At 43.0% G+C, this 17,845-nt stretch overlaps 1 protein-coding gene across 2 annotated transcripts in view; it reads left to right on the plus strand.

The window, feature by feature from the left end:
- klhl7 (kelch-like family member 7) overlaps positions 1 to 17,845 on the plus strand; it is a 70,710-nt gene that overhangs the window by 21,074 nt on the left and 31,791 nt on the right. For both annotated transcript variants that reach the window (XR_011889704.1, XM_072283093.1), the window contains exons 5-7: positions 660 to 835; positions 4,410 to 4,584; positions 7,873 to 8,015. Coding sequence is in view for 1 of the 2 variants with exons in the window: in XM_072283093.1 (XP_072139194.1) it covers positions 660 to 835; positions 4,410 to 4,584; positions 7,873 to 8,015 (494 nt within the window). In the remaining variant the exon portion in view is untranslated. The remainder of the gene's footprint in view (positions 1 to 659; positions 836 to 4,409; positions 4,585 to 7,872; positions 8,016 to 17,845) is intronic.

Here is a 17,845-nt window from a genome sequence, read left to right on the forward strand (position 1 = left end):
ACATTTAAAGGTGTTACATTAGACTTCAAGCAGATCTTTAGCTTCTTGACTCTTATGTTGTTGCTAATTTATTTATATTGACTGATCTGTTTCTTATTTCCATTTTTCTATCATTATTCCTGGGTAGACCAATCCATTCTCAAAAAATCTCTTGCTATTATTCATTCAAATTTAAGTTGATCCAGCATCATGAGCCTTTTAGAGGATGTGCGGCCTAGTTTCATAAACATTTGTGTGAAAACCTTCTTCCAAACTTCATAGAAGAACTGGGTCCTCTAATTCTCTTTCCCTCACCAGTAGAAATAGGTTTTCTGTTATCATGTCAGTAACTCTGGTTTTAGTGCTTTTTGTAACGAGCACCGAGATCCTTCTGTTCACCTGCAGCTCTTAGTCTCTCACCATCTAAATAGATGACCAGGTGATGCCAGACTATAGTATTGGGAACTAGAAGACCTGTAGGCCCCTTGTAGGGATTATCAGTTAGTGTTTCTAATGATTGGGACAGAATTAAGGTACTGCATGCAACCTGTCGCTCTTTCATCACAGGTATTTTAGGCCACCCTGTGTTGAGAAGCTAAGAGAAGGCACCGACACTAATTGTGAATTCTCTGATGCCCTGTACCACAAAATTCTATGGTTATATCTGACTTTGTTTGCAGGAATAAGTGTTTTGGCAGAGTGCCTTGACTGCCCTGAACTCAAGATGTCAGCAGATGGATTCATTCATCAGCATTTTACTGAAGTTTACAAAACGGATGAGTTTTTACAACTTGATGTCAAAAGAGTAACTCACTTACTGAAGCAAGATGCACTAACAGTTAGAGCAGAAGACCAGGTATAAACATTGATTTTCAAATTCCTTATCCTGGCGATTTCTAACCATCTTATGAATACAAGAGATTCTGCAGGTAGTAATACTCTAAAAATCCTGGAGAAACTCAGCAGGTTAGGCAGCATCCATAGAAAGGAATAAAGGGTTGATGTTTTAGGCAGAGACCCTTCATCAGGACTGGATTCCTGCTGTTGTCTGACCTGCGGAGTTCCTCCAGCATTTTGTGTGTGTAGCTACTTAGGCAGATTTTAATGTTAGCATAGCCTGGACTTTCGTGAGTAAGTGAGTGGTTTCATGTTAAATAGCAGTTTTGTTTTATTGTTAAATCATCTTCATTTGCAGTGGTAAGTAGTTAATAAAAAGTGGTAAGCTAGTAGTTTGCCAGTAGCTGACTTAGTAACTAGATACAACTTCCTAATTGAAGTAACTGGCAACAGATTTGGAAATTATGGCTTCTGAAATATACATTAAATATATAGGTTCTGCTAAAGCATGATGTTTTGTGCAGTGCTGTTATTATGAAGACATGATGAATCAGTGTATGCAGGAATCCAGTTTTATAATCTATGGAATACATTTAAACAGGTGCGGCATGTAAGATGACGTTTAGCAGTTGCAGCACGTGGGAGCTGATGGAAAATATTTTTAGACCACATTTTCAGTGGATGTCCACAACTTAGCTGATGAGCTAGCATCTGAGATATGGTATCAAAGAGTGAGAGATTTAATAAATAATAATAAGTACTTTATTGATTTGGGATGGGAAGTTCTTTTATTACAGCAGCAACATTTAAAAACACAGTTAGTGTGCTGACTTAACTAATAATAACATAGTCATAGATATAGAATAGGACAGCGCAGTACAGGCCCTTCGGCCCACGTTGTTGTGCCGACCCTCAAACCCTGCCTCCCATGTAACCCCCCACCTTAAGTTCCTCCATATACCTGTCTAGTAGTCTCTTAAACTTCACTAGTGTATCTGCCTCCACCACTGACTCAGACAGTGCATTCCACGCACCAACCACTCTCTGAGTAAAAAACTTGCCTCTAATATCCCTGTTGAACTTCCCACCCCTTACCTTAAAGCCATGTCCCCTTGTATTGAGCAGTGGTGCCCTGGGGAAGAGGCGCTGGCTATCCACTCTATCTATTCCTCTTAATATCTTTTATACCTCTATCATGTCTCCTCTCATCCTCCTTCTCTCCAGAGAGTAAAGCCCTAGCTCCCTTAATCTCTGATCATAATCTATACTCTAAACCAGGCAGCATCCTGGTAAATCTCCTCTGTACCCTTTCCAATGCTTCCATATCCTTCCTATAGTGAGGCGACCCGAACTGGATGCAGTACTCCAAGTGTGGCCTAACCAGAGTTTCATAGAGCTGCATCGTTACCTCGGGACTCTTAAACTCTATCCCTCGACTTATGAAATCTAACACCCCATAAGCTTTCTCAACTACCCTATCTACCTGTGAGGCAACTTTCAGGGATCTGTGGACATGTATCCCCAGTTCCCTCTGCTCCTCCACACTGCCAGGTATCCTGCCATTTACTTTGTACTCTGCCTTGGAGTTTGTCCTTCCAAAGTGTACCACCTCACACTTCTCCAGTTTGAACTCCATCTGCCACTTCTCAGCCCACTTCTGCATCCTATCAATGTCTCTCTGCAATCTTCGACAAATCCTCTACACTATCTACAACACCACCAACCTTTGTGTCATCTGCAAACTTGCCAACCCACCCTTCTACCCCCACATCCAGGTCGTTAATAAAAATCACGAAAAGTAGAGGTCCCAGAACCAATCCTTGTGGGACACCACTAGTCACAATCCTCCAATCTGAATGTACTCCCTCCACCACCACCCTCTGCCTTCTGCAGGCAAGCCAATTCCGAATCCACCTGACCAAACTTCTCTGGATCCCATGCCTTCTGACTTTCTGAAAAAGCCTACCGTGTGGAACCTTATCAAATGCCTTACTAAAATCCATATAGATCACATCCACTGCACTATCCTCATCTATATGCCTGGTTACCTCCTCAAGGAACTCTATCAGGCTTGTTAGACACGATCTACCCTTCACAAAGCTATGCTGACTGTCCCTGATCAGACCATGATTCTCTAAATGCCCATAGATCCTATCTATAAGAATATTTTCCAACAGCTTTCCCACCACAGACGTAAGGCTCACTGGTATATAATTACCCGGACTATCCCTACTACCTGTTTTGAACAAGGGGACACCATTTGCCTACCTCCAATCCTCCGGTACCATTCCCATGGACAACAAGGATGTAAAGATCCTAGCCAAAGGCTCAGCAATCTCTTCCCTCACTTCGTGGAGCAGCCTGGGGAATATTCCATCAGGCCCTGGGGCCTTATCTATCCTAATGTATTTTAACAACTCCAACACCTCCTCTCCCTTAATATCAACATGCTCCAGAACATCAACCTCACTCAAATTGTCCTCACCGTCATCAAGTTCCCTCTCATTGGTGAATGCCGAAGAGAAGTATTCATTGAGGACCTCACCCACTTCCACAGCCTCCAGGCACATCTTCCCACCTTTATCTGTAATCGGTCCTCCCTTCACTCCTGTCATCCTTTTGTTCTTCACATAATTGAAGAATGCCTTGGGGTTTTCCTTTCCCCTACTTGCCAAGGCCACCTTCTTGCTCTTCTCAGCCCCTTCTTAAGCTCCTTTCTTGCTTCCCTATATTCCTCAATAGACCCATCTGATCCTTGCTTCCTAAACCTCATGTATGCTGCCTTCTTCCACCTGACTAGATTTTCCACCTCACTTGTCACCCTTGGTTCCTTCACCCTACCATTCTTTATCTTCCTCACCGGGACAAATTTATCCCTAACATCCCGCAAGAGATCCCTAAACATTGACCACATGTCCATAGTACATTTCCCTGCAAAAACATCATCCCAATTCACGTACAGAGTGATAGTATACACAATAAGATTTGAACAATTTGTTCCAGGAAATAGTCATACCTTTTAAATTCATTAATTATATCTTGATAGGGATGGGCAAGTGTGCCGACCGTTGAACCAAATACAGAGAGCGAGAATGCTGTTTAAATGTTTGGATAGGCTCGTGTGTAAGGAAGCTGGAAGGATATTGACATTGTGTAGGTAGGAGGGATTAGTAGTTGGATGTTTTTGATTTGCTTTTTAGCTGGTTCGGCACAACATTGTGGGCCAGATGGCCTGATCCTGTGTTGTGCTGCTCTGTGTTCGAAAGCATTGTAAGGAAAATGGAAGTTGAAAATGAGTAACCGAATGAGAGACATCGGTCAGGATAAACATTTGGTTGTATGATGTACTGAAATAAAAAAAAAAAAATTTCTTCACTTGGGTGTTGGGGCATGAGTGGTAAATGTTTGCAATCTTGATCTAGAAAATCAGTAATTTGTTCAAGAGCCCGTATCAGTAAATGTTTGGGTATGTAGGAATAGTGTAGAAATTGTCATAATCTCATTGATTCATGGAATAGGCAGAAAGCAATTAATAACAAATTTGTGTGATTTCTCATGTTCCTTCATTTTGTGATATTTTTGTTTCATTATAGGTTTATGATGCCGCAGTTAGATGGTTAAAATATGATGAACTCAATCGGCAGCAATATATGGTTGATATTCTGGCTAAAGTCAGATTTCCACTAATCTCTAAGAACTTCTTAAGTAAAACTGTTCAAGCAGAATCACTCATTCAGGACAATCCAGAGTGTCTTAAGATGGTTATCAGTAAGTATGTTTGTGCTTCCTTGAATCATTGCCATACTTATTTGGAGTAGAAAAGGTTTGATTACTTAAACACAGTTAGCTAAGTAGATTGTAGTGTTGAGTACATATTTCACACTAATCTTTTCAATGAAGGTTTCCTGGGCTTTGGTCTGAAGACTTGCAATCATATGCGTGATCTCAGATTTAAATATCCTAATTGACTTAGGATTCTATAAAATTCTGTAGACACGTTTGGTAATTATTGATCTCAAAATGAAACCAAAAATACGCACATGTTATAGCAACAATGGAAGATAGTTGTCTGATTGATGTCATAGTCAGGTGCCTGCTGAGTCATTTATGTTAGCCCAACACTGATCCCATTTTTATTCTTGCCATTTTCCCTTTAACTCTGCCTGGATTTTATCTGTAATATACACACTGGGGGCCATTTACAGTGGTCATTTGACGTACCAGCTCACCTGTGTTTGGGATGCAGAAAGAAACTGGAGTACCCAGATGAAACCCAGCTGTTTCATAGGGAGAACATGCAAACTCCACACACAACAGTTGAGCTCACTTTTGAACTTGCGTCACTAGATCTGTGAAGAAGTAGCTCTGCTGGTTCTGTTACAGTAGCATCCCTTTATTATGTTAGAAATCATATCAGTTAAAGATTGGAGTATTAATTGGTCTTAATGTCAAATTATAATTAATGAGTGAAAATATGCTCCAATAAATTTAGTCACAAACAAGAAAATATCTGCAGATGCTGGAAATCTGAACAACACATTTAAAATGTTGGAGGAACTCAGTAGGCCAGGCAGCATCTATGGGGGGGAAAAAAGTAGAGTCAACGTTTTAGGCTAAAGCATCGACTATACTTTTTTCCATAGATGCCACATGGCTTGCTGAGTTCCTCCAGCATTTTGTGAGTATTGCTCCAATAAATTGAAGTATTTAGTTTGAATCCTTTGTATTTCTTTAGAAATTGTGTGTCTTTAAAGCACTGACTTTTTACCTGTGAGAAATTACTTTGAATTGAATCTAAATGAAATAATGAGTATTGTTGAATGAAATAAGATGGTCTCAACCCAGTAAATAAAGCCCTCGAATCATATCTGGATATGATCTTTATGTTGAGGCACTGCAAAGTACCTATTTTTTTTTCTTTCCACATTGTCACTAAGTACATTTATTACATGCAGTGAGAATGGTGGAAAATGCAGTCCGGCATTGCTTTTGCTGGTTGATGTAAGATTTTACTCTATCTTCGAGGTTCTCAACATTTTTTTTTGCCATAAACCAATATCATTAAGCAAGGGGTTCATGGACCAGCAGTTGGGAATCTCTGCTCTATCTGATCTATGCTGGCACTGGGCTGCACAAGTAGAATGACAGTTAACACTTCCAGAAGGACAGGAAAAAAGATTGGTTAAGACAAATGTAGGTCCCCTACAGACAGAAACAGGTGAATTGATTATGGGGAGCAAGGACATGGCAGACCAATTGAATAATTACTTTGGTTCTGTCTTCACTAAGGAGGACATAAATAATCTTCCGGAAATAGTAGGGGACCGAGGGTCTAGTGAGATGGAGGAACTGAGGGAAATACATGTTAGTAGGGAAGTGGTGTTAGGTAAATTGAAGGGATTAAAGGCAGATAAATCCCCAGGGCCAGATGGTCTGCATCCCAGAGTGCTTAAGGAAGTAGTCCAAGAAATAGTGGATGCATCAGTGATAATTTTTCAAAACTCTTTAGATTCTGGACTAGTTCCTGAGGATTGGAGGGTGGCTAATGTAACCCCGCTTTTTAAAAAAGGAGGGAGAGAGAAACCGGGGAATTACAGACCGGTTAGCCTAACATCAGTTGTGGGGAAAATGCTAGAGTCAGTTATCAAAGATGTAATAACAGCACATTTGGAAAGCAGTGAAATCATCGGACAAAGTCAGCATGGATTTGTGAAAGGAAAATCATGTCTGACGAATCTCATAGAATTTTTTGAGGATGTAACTAGTAGAGTGGATAGGAGAGAACCAGTGGATGTGGTATATTTGGATATTCAAAAGGCTTTTGACAAGGTCCCACACAGGAGATTAGTGTGCAAACTTAAAGCACACGGTATTGGGGGTAAGGTATTGATGTGGACAGAGAATTGGTTGGCAGACAGGAAGCAAAGAATGGGAATAAACGGGACCTTTTCAGAATGACAAGGCTCAGTGCTGGGACCCCAGTTGTTTACAATATATATTAATGACTTAGATGAGGGAATTAAATGCAGCATCTCCAAGTTTGCGGATGACACGAAGCTGGGCGGCAGTGTTAGCTGTGAGGAGGATGCTAAGAGGATGCAGGGTGACTTGGATAGGTTAGGTGAGTGGGCAAATTCATGGCAGATGCAATTTAATGTGGATAAATGTGAGGTTATCCACTTTGGTGGCAAAAACAGGAAAACAGATTATTATCTGAATGGTGGCCGATTAGGAAAAGGGGAGGTGCAATGAGACCTGGGTGTCATTATACACCAGTCATTGAAAGTGGGCATGCAGGTACAGCAGGTGGTGAAAAAGGCGAATGGTATGCTGGCATTCATAGCGAGAGGATTCGAGTACAGGAGCAGGGAGGTACTACTGCAGTTGTACAAGGCCTTGGTGAGACCACACCTGGAGTATTGTGTGCAGTTTTGGTCCCCTAATCTGAGGAAAGACATCCTTGCCATAGAGGGAGTACAAAGAAGGTTCACCAGATTGATTCCTGGGATGGCAGGACTTTCATATGATGAAAGACTGGATCGACTAGGCTTATACTCGTTGGAATTTAGAAGATTGAAGGGGGATCTTATTGAAACGTACAAAATCCTAAAGGGATTGGACAGGCTAGATGCAGGAAGATTGTTCCCGAAGTTGGGGAAGTCCAGAACGAGGGGTCACAGTTTAAGGATAAAGGGGAAGCCTTTTAGGACCGAGATGAGGAAAAACTTTTTCACACAGAGAGTGGTGAATCTGTGGAATTCTCTGCCACAGGAAACAGTTGAGGTCAGTTCATTGGCTATATTTAAGAGGGAGTTAGATGTGGCCCTTGGCTAAAGGGATCGGGGGTATGGAGGGAAGGCTGGTACAGGGTTCTGAGTTGGATGATCAGCCATGATCATACTGAATGGCGGTGCAGGCTCGAAGGGCCAAATGGCCTACTCCTGCACCTATTTTCTATGTTTCTATCTTAACTCTGAGGATTTAAACATCCTTTTCTGTGTCTAAACTTCAAGGAAGTCTTTGCAGCTATTCATTGTTATTCATTACCTTCTTCAGGTGGCATGCGCTATCATCTTTTGTCTCCAGAGGATCGAGAGGAGCTGGGAGAAAGTACACGGCCAAGACAAAAGAAGCATGATTATCGCATTGCATTGTTTGGTGGATCTCAGCCCCAGTCATGTCGTTATTTTAACCCCAAGGTAAAGGTTTGGTGAGGAGGCTGTAATTAATCACGTGGAATATTCAACTTTCACGTAGAACTTACATAATTTTGCATTCACATTGTAGATACAGACAGGTCAATAAACCCAGCCCTCTCTTATTAATGAACGTAGAATGTTGGAAATTGCAGGTGAGACCACATCCATATAACAAAACCAAAATATTTCTGATAGATGATTCTTCATCAGAATAGTCAACACTGATGTTAAACAGACATTGTGGTGTGAGATACCTGTTCCTGTGCTATACTGTTCTGTTCAATTATGTGTTATCCCTTGTTCTGACCAATGATTAAACCTCAATCAAGATTGTAAAACCACTTCTGCTGCCATCACTACATTGTTGCTATGGATGCTAGCATTATCATGAAAGGCTGAATAATCAATTACAGATAAATAATCAATTTCAATCCCATTCTTCTGTCTTCTCCCCGTATCCTTTCATGCACTGACTTATCATGAATCTATCAACTTCTACTTTAAATACACCCAGTGACCTGAACTCCACAGCCACCTGCAGCAATGAATTTCACAGATTCACCACCCTCTGCCGAAAGAAATTCCTCCTCATCTCTGTTCTAAATGGACATCCCCCTATTCTGAGGTTGTGTCCTCTGGTCCCAGACTCCCACACTATAGGAAACATTCCTTCCACATCCACTCTTATCTAGGCATTTCAACATTCAATAGGTTTCAATGAGAATCCCCCCTCATCGTTTTGAATTCCACTGAGTACAGGTCCAGAGGTATCAAACACTCAAATGATAAGTCTTTCATTTCTGGAACCATTTTTATGAACCTCCTTAGAAGCCTCTCCAATGTCAGCATATGCTTTCTTAGGTAATGGGCCCAAAACTGTTCACAGTACTCCAAGTGAGGCCTCACGAGTGCTTATAAAGTCTCAACATGACATCCTTGCTTTTATATTTTATACTTATACTTTATTGTCGCCAAACAATTGGTACTAGAACATACAATCATCACAGCGATATTTGATACTGCGCTTCCCACTCCCTGGATTTTAAATATTAAAAATAGTTAAAATTAGTAAATATTAAAAATTTAAATTATAAATCATAAATTGAAAAATGGGACGTAAAGGTAGTGCAAAAAAAAAAAACCGAGAGGCAGGTCCGGATATTTGGAAGGTACGGTCCAGATCCGGGTCAGGATCCGTTCAGCAGTCTTATCACAGTTGGAAAGAAGCTGTTCCCAAATCTGGCCATATGAGTCTTCAAGCTCCTGAGCCTTCTTCCAGAGGGAAGAGGGACGAAAAGTGTGTTGGCTGGGTGGGTCGTGTCCTTGATTATCCTGGCAGCACTGCTCCGACAGCGTGTGGTGTAAAGTGAGTCCACGGATGGAAGATTGGTTTGTGTGATGTGCTGTGCCGTGTTCATTATCTTCTACAGCTTCTTTCGGTCTTGGACAGGACAACTCCCATACCAGGTTGTGATGCACCCTAGAAGAATGCTTTCTACGGTGCATCTATAAAAATTAGTGAGAGTTTTAGGGGACAGGCTAAATTTCTTTAGTTTTCTCAGGAAGTAAAGGCGCTAGTGGGCCTTCTTGGCAGTGAACTCCACTTGGTTGGACCAAGTCAGGTCATTTGTGATATTGACCCCGAGGAACTTAAAGCTTTTGACCTGTTCCACTTGCGCACCACCGATGTAAATTGGGTTGTGCGGTCCGCTACTCCTTCTGAAGTCAACAACCAATTCCTTCGCCTTGCTGACGTTGAGGGATAGGTTATTGTCTTCGCACCATGCCACCAGGTTCTTAATTTCCTCTCTGTACTCAAACTCATCATTGCCCGAGATACGGCCTACAATTGTTGTGTCATCAGCAAACTTATATATTGAGTTCGATGGAAACTTGGCTACACAATCATGGGTGTACAGTGAGTACAGCAGGGGGCTGAGTACACAGCCTTGTGGGGCACCGGTGCTCAGAGTGATTGTAGAGGAGAGCTTGTCCCCCTGGGTCCTGTCTGTGAGGAAGTTGAAGATCCAGCTGCAGGTCTGAGTGCTAAGGCCCAGGTTCCAGAGCTTAGGAATCAGTTTATTTGGAATGATGGTATTAGGGGCAGAGCTGTAGTCAATGAAAAGGAGCCTTACGTATGTGTCTTTATTCTCCAGGTGTTCTAAGGAGGAATGTAGGGCCAGAGAAATGGCATCTGCCATTGACCTGTTGCTCCAGTAGGCGAATTGCAAAGCGTCGAGGTTACCGGTAGTCTGTGGTTGATGTGTGCCGTAACCAATCTCTCGAAGCACTTCATAGCAATTGATGTCAGAGCCACAGGTCGATAGTCATTCAGGCTTGCCACCTTGCTCTTCTTCGACACTGGGATTATCGTTGCCCTCTTAAAACACGAGGGGATCTTAGACTGAAGCAAGGAGCAGCTGAAGATGTCAGCAAACACTCCAGCTAGCTCGCTTGCACAGGCCCGGAGAACCCGTCCTGGGACGCGATCTGGACCAGTCACCTTCCTTGGATTTATCTTCAGGAAGGCCCTTCTAATGTCCCCCTCAGTGACAATGAATCTCGATGCCACCAGGTCCAGTTCATCCGGAGGGGGTGGGATGCTCCTGTTCGAATCTTGCGCAGAATAAGTTAAGTTCGTCAGGAAGAGAAGCGCCACAGTTATTGATATTCCCAGCCTTTTCTTTGCGCCCAGTGATCTCATTTAGACCCTGCCATAGTCTACTGGCATCTCTTTGGTTAGCCTGGGCTTCCAGCTTGGCTTGATATTGCCTCTTGGCGCCCTTAATGGCTTTCCAGAGTTCACGCCTGGATTCCGTGTAGCAACTGGTATCCCCGGACCTAAAAGTCACAGCTCTAGCCTTTAAAAGGGACCTGACCTCATAATTCATCCAAGGTTTCCGGTTAGGGAATACCTGGATTGTCTTGCGAGACAAAGTCTATTATATTATTATTACATTCTAGTTCTCTCAAAGATGAATACTAACATTGCATTTGCCTTCCTTATCACTGACTCAATCACCAAGTTAACTTTGAGGGAATCTTGCACAAGAACTCTCAAGTCCCTTTGCACTATGGATTTTTTGAATTTTCTGCCCATTTAGAAAATAGTTTTTGCTTGTGTTCCTTCTACCAAAGTGCATGACCATATACTTCTGAGCAGTGTATTCTATCTGCCACTTCTTCTAATCCAAGTCCTTCTGCAGTCCCTGTGCTTCCTCAGCTCTCCCTGCCCCCCCACTTATCTTTGTGTCATCCGCAAACTTGGCCAATAACCTATCAATTCCATCATCCAATTCATTGACATACAAAGAAGTGAAATAAAAAGAAGCGATTCTAACACTGACTCTTGCAGAATACCACTAATCACTGGCAGCCAGTCAGAAAAGGTTGCCTTTATTCCCACTCTTTGCCTCCTGCCAATCAGCCAGTGCTTTATCCGTACTAGTGTCTTTCCTGTAATACCAAGGACTCGTATCTTGCTAAGCAGCCTCATGTGTAGCACCTTGTCAAAGACCTTCTGAAAATCCAAGTACACAACATCCACCAATTCTACTCCTTTTCCTCCTTTATGACTTTGTTAGTTGCTTTCTGTTGGTTTTTAAAAGCTTCCCAATCCTCAAACTTTCCACTAACTTTTGCTTTATTATATGCCCTCTCTTTGGCTTCTTTTGTCAGCTGAGGTTGTGTCACCCTGCCTTTAGAATATTTCTTCATCTCTAGGGTGCATCTGTCCTGTGCTTTGTGAATTGCTCTCAGACACTCCAGCCATTGCTCCTCTGCCGTCATCGCTGCTAGTGTTCCCTTCCAATAAGTTTTTGCCAGCTCCTCTCTTGTGCTTCTATAATTCCCTTTACTGCACTGTCATGCTGATATATTTGACTTTAGCTTCTCCCTCTCAAATTGCAGTGTGAATTCTATCATATTATGATCACTGTCTCCGAAGGGTTCCTTTACCTTAAGCTGCTGAATAAAATTCGGTTCATTGCATGACACCTAATCTAGAACTAGCTGATCCCCTGGTAGGCTCAACCATGAGCTGCTCTAAAAAGCCATTACATAGGGTTTCTAAAAATTCTCTTTCTTGGGTTCAAAGTCAGCACCAACGTGATTTTTCCCAGTCTACCTATTGTAATTTGTAGCCCACATCATGGCTACTGTTCGGAGGCCTGTATCCAACTCCTATAAAGGTCTTTTTACCCTTAACTCTAACCATAATGATTCTGCATCTTCTGGTCCTATCTCACCTCTCTCTAAAGATTTGATTTCATTTTTTACCAACAGAGCCACTCCACCTTCTCTACCTACCTGTCTCTGCTTTTGATACAATGTGTATGTTAAGCTCCCAAATATGATCTTCTAGCCACACCTCTGTGATGTTCACAATATCATACATACCAATCTCTATCTGTACTACAAGATCATCCACCTGATTTTGTATACTGCATGCATTCAAATATAACACATTCAGTCATGTATTTGTCACTCTTTTCAATTTTATCTCTGTTACACTGCAACTCATCCCACTGACTGCAATTTTGCCGTCATCTGCCTGTCCTTCCTGACAGTCTCGCTGCACACTGCCTCTGCTTGTATACCAACCAACTGCCTCATCCTCAGCCCTGTCAGTCATTTCCCTTCCCCCTGTTTAAACCCTCCCCAAAAGTTCCGGCAAACATGCCCACAAGGATATCGGTCCCCCTTGAGTTCAGGTATAGCCCATCCCTTTTGAACAGGTTATACTTTCCCCAGAAGAGATCCCAGTGATCCAGAAATCTGAAGTCTTGCCAGCTGCACCACTTCCTCAGCCATGCATTTAGAAACATCGAAACTTAGAAAACCTACAGTACAATACAGGCCCTTCGGCCCACAAAGCTGTGCCGAACCTGACCTGACCTTAGAAATTGCCTAGGGTTACCCATAGCCCTCTATTTTTCTGACCTCCATATACCTGTCCAGGGGTCTCTTAAAAGATCCTATCGTATCTTCCTCCACCGCTGTCGCCAGCAGCCCATTCCACGCACTCACCACTCTCTGCATGGGAAAAAACAACAACTTAACCCTGACATCACCTCTCTACCTACTTCCAAGCACCTTGTGCTAGCCATTTCAGCCCTGGGAAAAAGCCCATCCACACAATCAATGCCTCTCATTATCTTGTACACCTCTGTCAGCTCACCTCTCATCCTCCGTCGCTCGAAAGAAAAAAGGCCAAGTTTATCTGCCAAATCATTCTATTCTTACCCCCACTGGCATGTGGCACAGGCAGCAAGCCAGAAGTTACTACCCTGTAGATCCTGCTTTTCACCTTTCTACCCAGCTCCCTAAATTCTCTCTAAACGACCTCCTCACTTTTTCTACCTGTGTCATTGGTGCCGATATGTACCAAGACTTCTGGCTGCTCACCCTCCCCTTTTAGAATACCGTGGACCCCATCACTGACCCTGGCACCTGAGAGGCAACATTCCACCCAGGAGCCTCTATTGTGTCCACAGAATCTCGTGTTTACTTCTCTAACTGTGAAATCTCCCGTTACTACTGCAGTCCTCTTCTCCTACCTTCCCTACTGAGCCACAGCACCAGAGTCAGTACCAGAGCTGTGGTTTCCCCTGGTATGCCCCCCACCCCCCCCACCAAACAGTATCCAAAGCTATATACTTACTATTGAGGGGAATGGCCACTCTGCACTGGTTGGCCATTTCCTTTCCCTCTCCTGACATTCACCTTGGTACCTGCCTCCTGCAGCTTGGGGGTGACCACCTCCCGTAGTCCTATCTATTGCCTCTTCAGTTTCCCATATGACTTGAAGGTCATCAATCTGCAGCTCCAGTTCCTTAACACATTCTCGGAGGAGCTGCAGCTCAATGTACCTGGTAAAGGCATCTGTTAGTCTTGCGAGACCATGGATCTGCACCTGGAAAGTCTTCACTGTCCAGGGCGCAGGCCTGGGCATGGTTGTATGGAAGACCAGCAATTGCCCATGCTGCAAGTCTCCCCTCTCCACGCCACGCTGGTATAGATGTGCTTACCTGGGAGACTGGAGGTCCCCAGAATTCCCACATCTCACACAAAGATCACAATACAAACTCTGGAGCCATTCTCACTGCTCTAACTATGCACTAACAGATGAGAAATGAAGAAGAAATTTGCCAGATGCATACCTTCTTCAAGCTTGATGAGCCAAAGTCCCACACTCCTAACAGCAGTCCTCTTCAACAATGGCCTCTCTGTTTGTCCTGCCGTATTTTTTTTTGCCCTTGGTAATGAATCACTAGTTCCCAGGATTATTCCTATTACTTTTCTTGAACAGAGAAATAGCATTTGCACTCCTCTGGTACTATTCCTGTGATCCAAGAGAATGTAAATACATTTGTCAACGGCTCAGCAATCTCTTCCCTCACTTCCTGTTGTAACCTCATATATATCTTGTCAGGCTATGGTGATTTATCTATCCTAATACAGTGTATTCCAGTTAATGGGGACACATTGGGACCAGTACATTTTGGCCCTTAAGACATGGGAGCAGGATTAGGCCATTTGGCCCATTCAGTCTTCTCTGCCATTCATTCATGGCTGATCCTTTATTTCGCTTCTCAGTCCCAGTCCCCGGCCTTCTCCCTGTAATCTTTGATGCTATGTCCACTCAAGAACGTATCAAACTCTGCTTTAAATATGCCCAATGACCTGGCCTCCATAGCTGCCTGTAGTAATAAATTCCACAAATTCACCACCCTCTGGCTAAAGAAATTTCTTCATATCTGTTTCAAATGGACACCCCACTATCCTGAAGCTGTGTCCTCGTCCTACACTCCCCCACTATAGAAAACATACTTTCCACATCTATTCTGTCTAGGCCTTTCAATATTCAAAAGGTTTCAATGAAATCCCCACTCATCCTTCTAAATTCCAGCGAATATAGACCCAGAGCTATCAATGTTCCTCGTATTGTAACCTTTTCATTCCTGGAATCATCCCTATGAAGCTCCTCTGAACCATCTCCAATGCCAACACACTTTTTCTAAGATGAGGAACCCAAAACTCTTCCCAATACCTGAGGCGAGGCATCACCAATGTCTTATAAAGCCTCAGCATCACGTCCCTGCTCTTGTATTCTAGACCTCTTGAAATGAATGCTAACATTGCATTTGTCTTCCTCACCACTGACTCTACCTGGAAGTTAAACTTGAGGGTGTTCTGCACAAGGACACCCAATTCTCTTTGCATCTCAGATGTTTTGATTTTCTCCCCATTTAGAAAATAGTCTGCACAGTTTTTGTACTACCAAAGTGCATGACCATGCATTTTCCAACGTTGTATTTCATTTGCCACTTTCTTGCCCATTCTCCTAATCTGTCTTAAGTCCTTCTGCAGCCTTCCTGTTTCCTCGATACTACCTGCCCCTCCACCAAAATTTGTATCATCTACAAACTTGGCAATAAGCCATCTATTCCGTCATCTCTAAATCATTGATATACAGCATAAAAAGAAGTGGTCCCAACACCGACCCCTGTGGTACACCATTAGTCACTGGCAGCCAACCAGAAAAGGATCCTTTTATTCCCACTCGCTGCCTCCTACCAATCAGCCAATGCTCTAAGCATGCCAGTAACTTACCAGTAATACCATGGGCTCTAAACTTGGTAAGCAGCTTGTCAAAGACCTTCTCAAAATCCAAATATACAACATCCACCGCATCCCCTTAATCTATCCTACATGTAATCTCCTCGAAGAATTCCAACAGGTTCATCAGACAAGATTTTCCTATACAGAAACCATGCTGGCTTTGTCCTATCTTGTCCTGTGTCACCAAGTACTCCATCACCTCATCCTTAGCAACTTACTGCAACATCTTCCCAACCACTGAGGTCAGTCTAACTGGTTTATAATTTCCTTTCTGCTGCTTTCCTCCTTTCTTAGAGGGAGTGATAGTTACAATTTTCCAGTCCTCGGGATCCATGCCAGAGTCCAATGATTTTTGAAAGATCATTACTAATGTCTGAACAATCTCTACTGCTATTTCTTTCAGAACCCTGGGATGCAGTTCATCTGGTCTGGGTGACTTATGCACCTTTAGGTCTTTCAGCTTTTTGAGCACTTTCTCCCTTGTAATAGTAACTGCAGTCACTTCTCTTCCCTCACACCTTCAACATCTGGTGCACTGCTGGTGTCTTTTACAGTGAAGACTGATGCAAAATATTCATTTAGTTCATCTGCCTTCTCCTTGTCCACTGTCTTTATTTCTCTGGCCCCTTTTTCTAGCAGTGTTGGGTCTCCTAGGACTCCAACATCTGGCAGAAGAACACGCAACAGCCATTTACTACATTTGTTACTTTGAGAGAGGGGGAAAAAATGGAAACTTAACAGAAACTTACACAGAGCCATCACCACTTTCAAGCTGAAGCCTCCTTTGAGCCAAAAGCTGACACTTCGACTCTCACCTCTGGCCTACTCCTAATAATGGCCACCCTGCTCAACCTGCTGTACTTCTAAAGAAGCATCGCCAATGTGCGAGAAACCTGATCACTGTGGCCTGCTCCTGCTGCTGATTGAGCTGTTGGAATGAGCCTGAATACCCGCAAAACTCTCCTTTTGAATGAACGTCGCTGACCTGCAAGAAACCTCGTAGCTGTGGCCTGCTCCTGCTGCTTATTGACCCACTTAAGTGGCTGCCCAGTTCACCAAAATTTCATGGAAGTGGTTAAAAGGGTATAAAAAAAAAGGCAAACTCATTTAACTGAGTAACAAATTACATATTTAAATAAAATACAGAGCAAATTAGAGCACTACCAATACGACTACGGTACTATAAAACCATATTACTTCCTAATAGTTGTCGATGGTATGCTGCTGTGTTCTTCTGATTGACTGTAAATGAACAAAATCAGCGCAGCCACCTAGTGCAGGTAGTGGACTGTCTACATACAATGTTGTTGATGATTCCATCTTCCAAATCATCATTTTCATTGTAATGTTCAAGATGATTGTGCTACATTCTTCGTAGTTCCTAACTTGAAGTAGTGAAATTGTTTTATTTTCATTCCCAGCTGTTTCTGGCATCTCCAAGCCTCAGTGCTTTAAACCACAGTGAGCAAAACAGTTCTGAATGGTCTTATTGTTTATTTCCTGCCAACTATCAGTGACAAAAGTCACTGGTTTTTGAACAAACACACGCAGCTGACACTTGTGTGGCCTCCTATATATCAGTGAGACCCAAGGCAGATTGGGGGACCGTTTCACCAAGCACCTATGCTCCATCTGCCAGGATCTCCCTGTGGCCAGTCATTTTAACTCCACTTCACATTCCCATTCCCATTCCCATTCCCATTCCAGCATGTTAGTCCATGGCCTCTTCTACTGTCGTGATGAGGCCACACTCAGGTTGGAGGAGCAGCACCTAAAATTCTTGTCTGGGTAGCTTCCAATCTGAGGGCATGATCATCGATTTCTCGAACTTCCGGTAATGCACAACTGCCCCCTTCCCCATCACTATTCCCATGCCATTTCCCTCTCTCACCTTATCTCCTTATCTGCCTATCTCTTCCCTTTGGTGCTCCTCCTCCTTGTCTTTCTTCCATGGTTTTCTCTCCTCTCCTGTCAAATTCCCCCTTCTTCAGCCCTCTATCTCTTTCACCAGTCAACTCCCCAGCTCTTTACTTCACCCCCCACCCCACCACTTTTCCAGGTTTCACTTATCATCTTGTGGTTCTTCCTCCCCTCCCTCCACTTTCTTACTCTGACTTGCTTGGATTTCCACTGCAGATTTTCTCTTGTTTGCTTTTTAAAAACTGTTTGCTCTTTAAAAACTGTTTGCTCTAAGTTCGGTGTAGTGT

Source organism: Mobula birostris, chromosome 19 (assembly GCF_030028105.1).
Source record: "Mobula birostris isolate sMobBir1 chromosome 19, sMobBir1.hap1, whole genome shotgun sequence".
Taxonomy (NCBI): Eukaryota; Metazoa; Chordata; class Chondrichthyes; order Myliobatiformes; family Myliobatidae; genus Mobula; species Mobula birostris.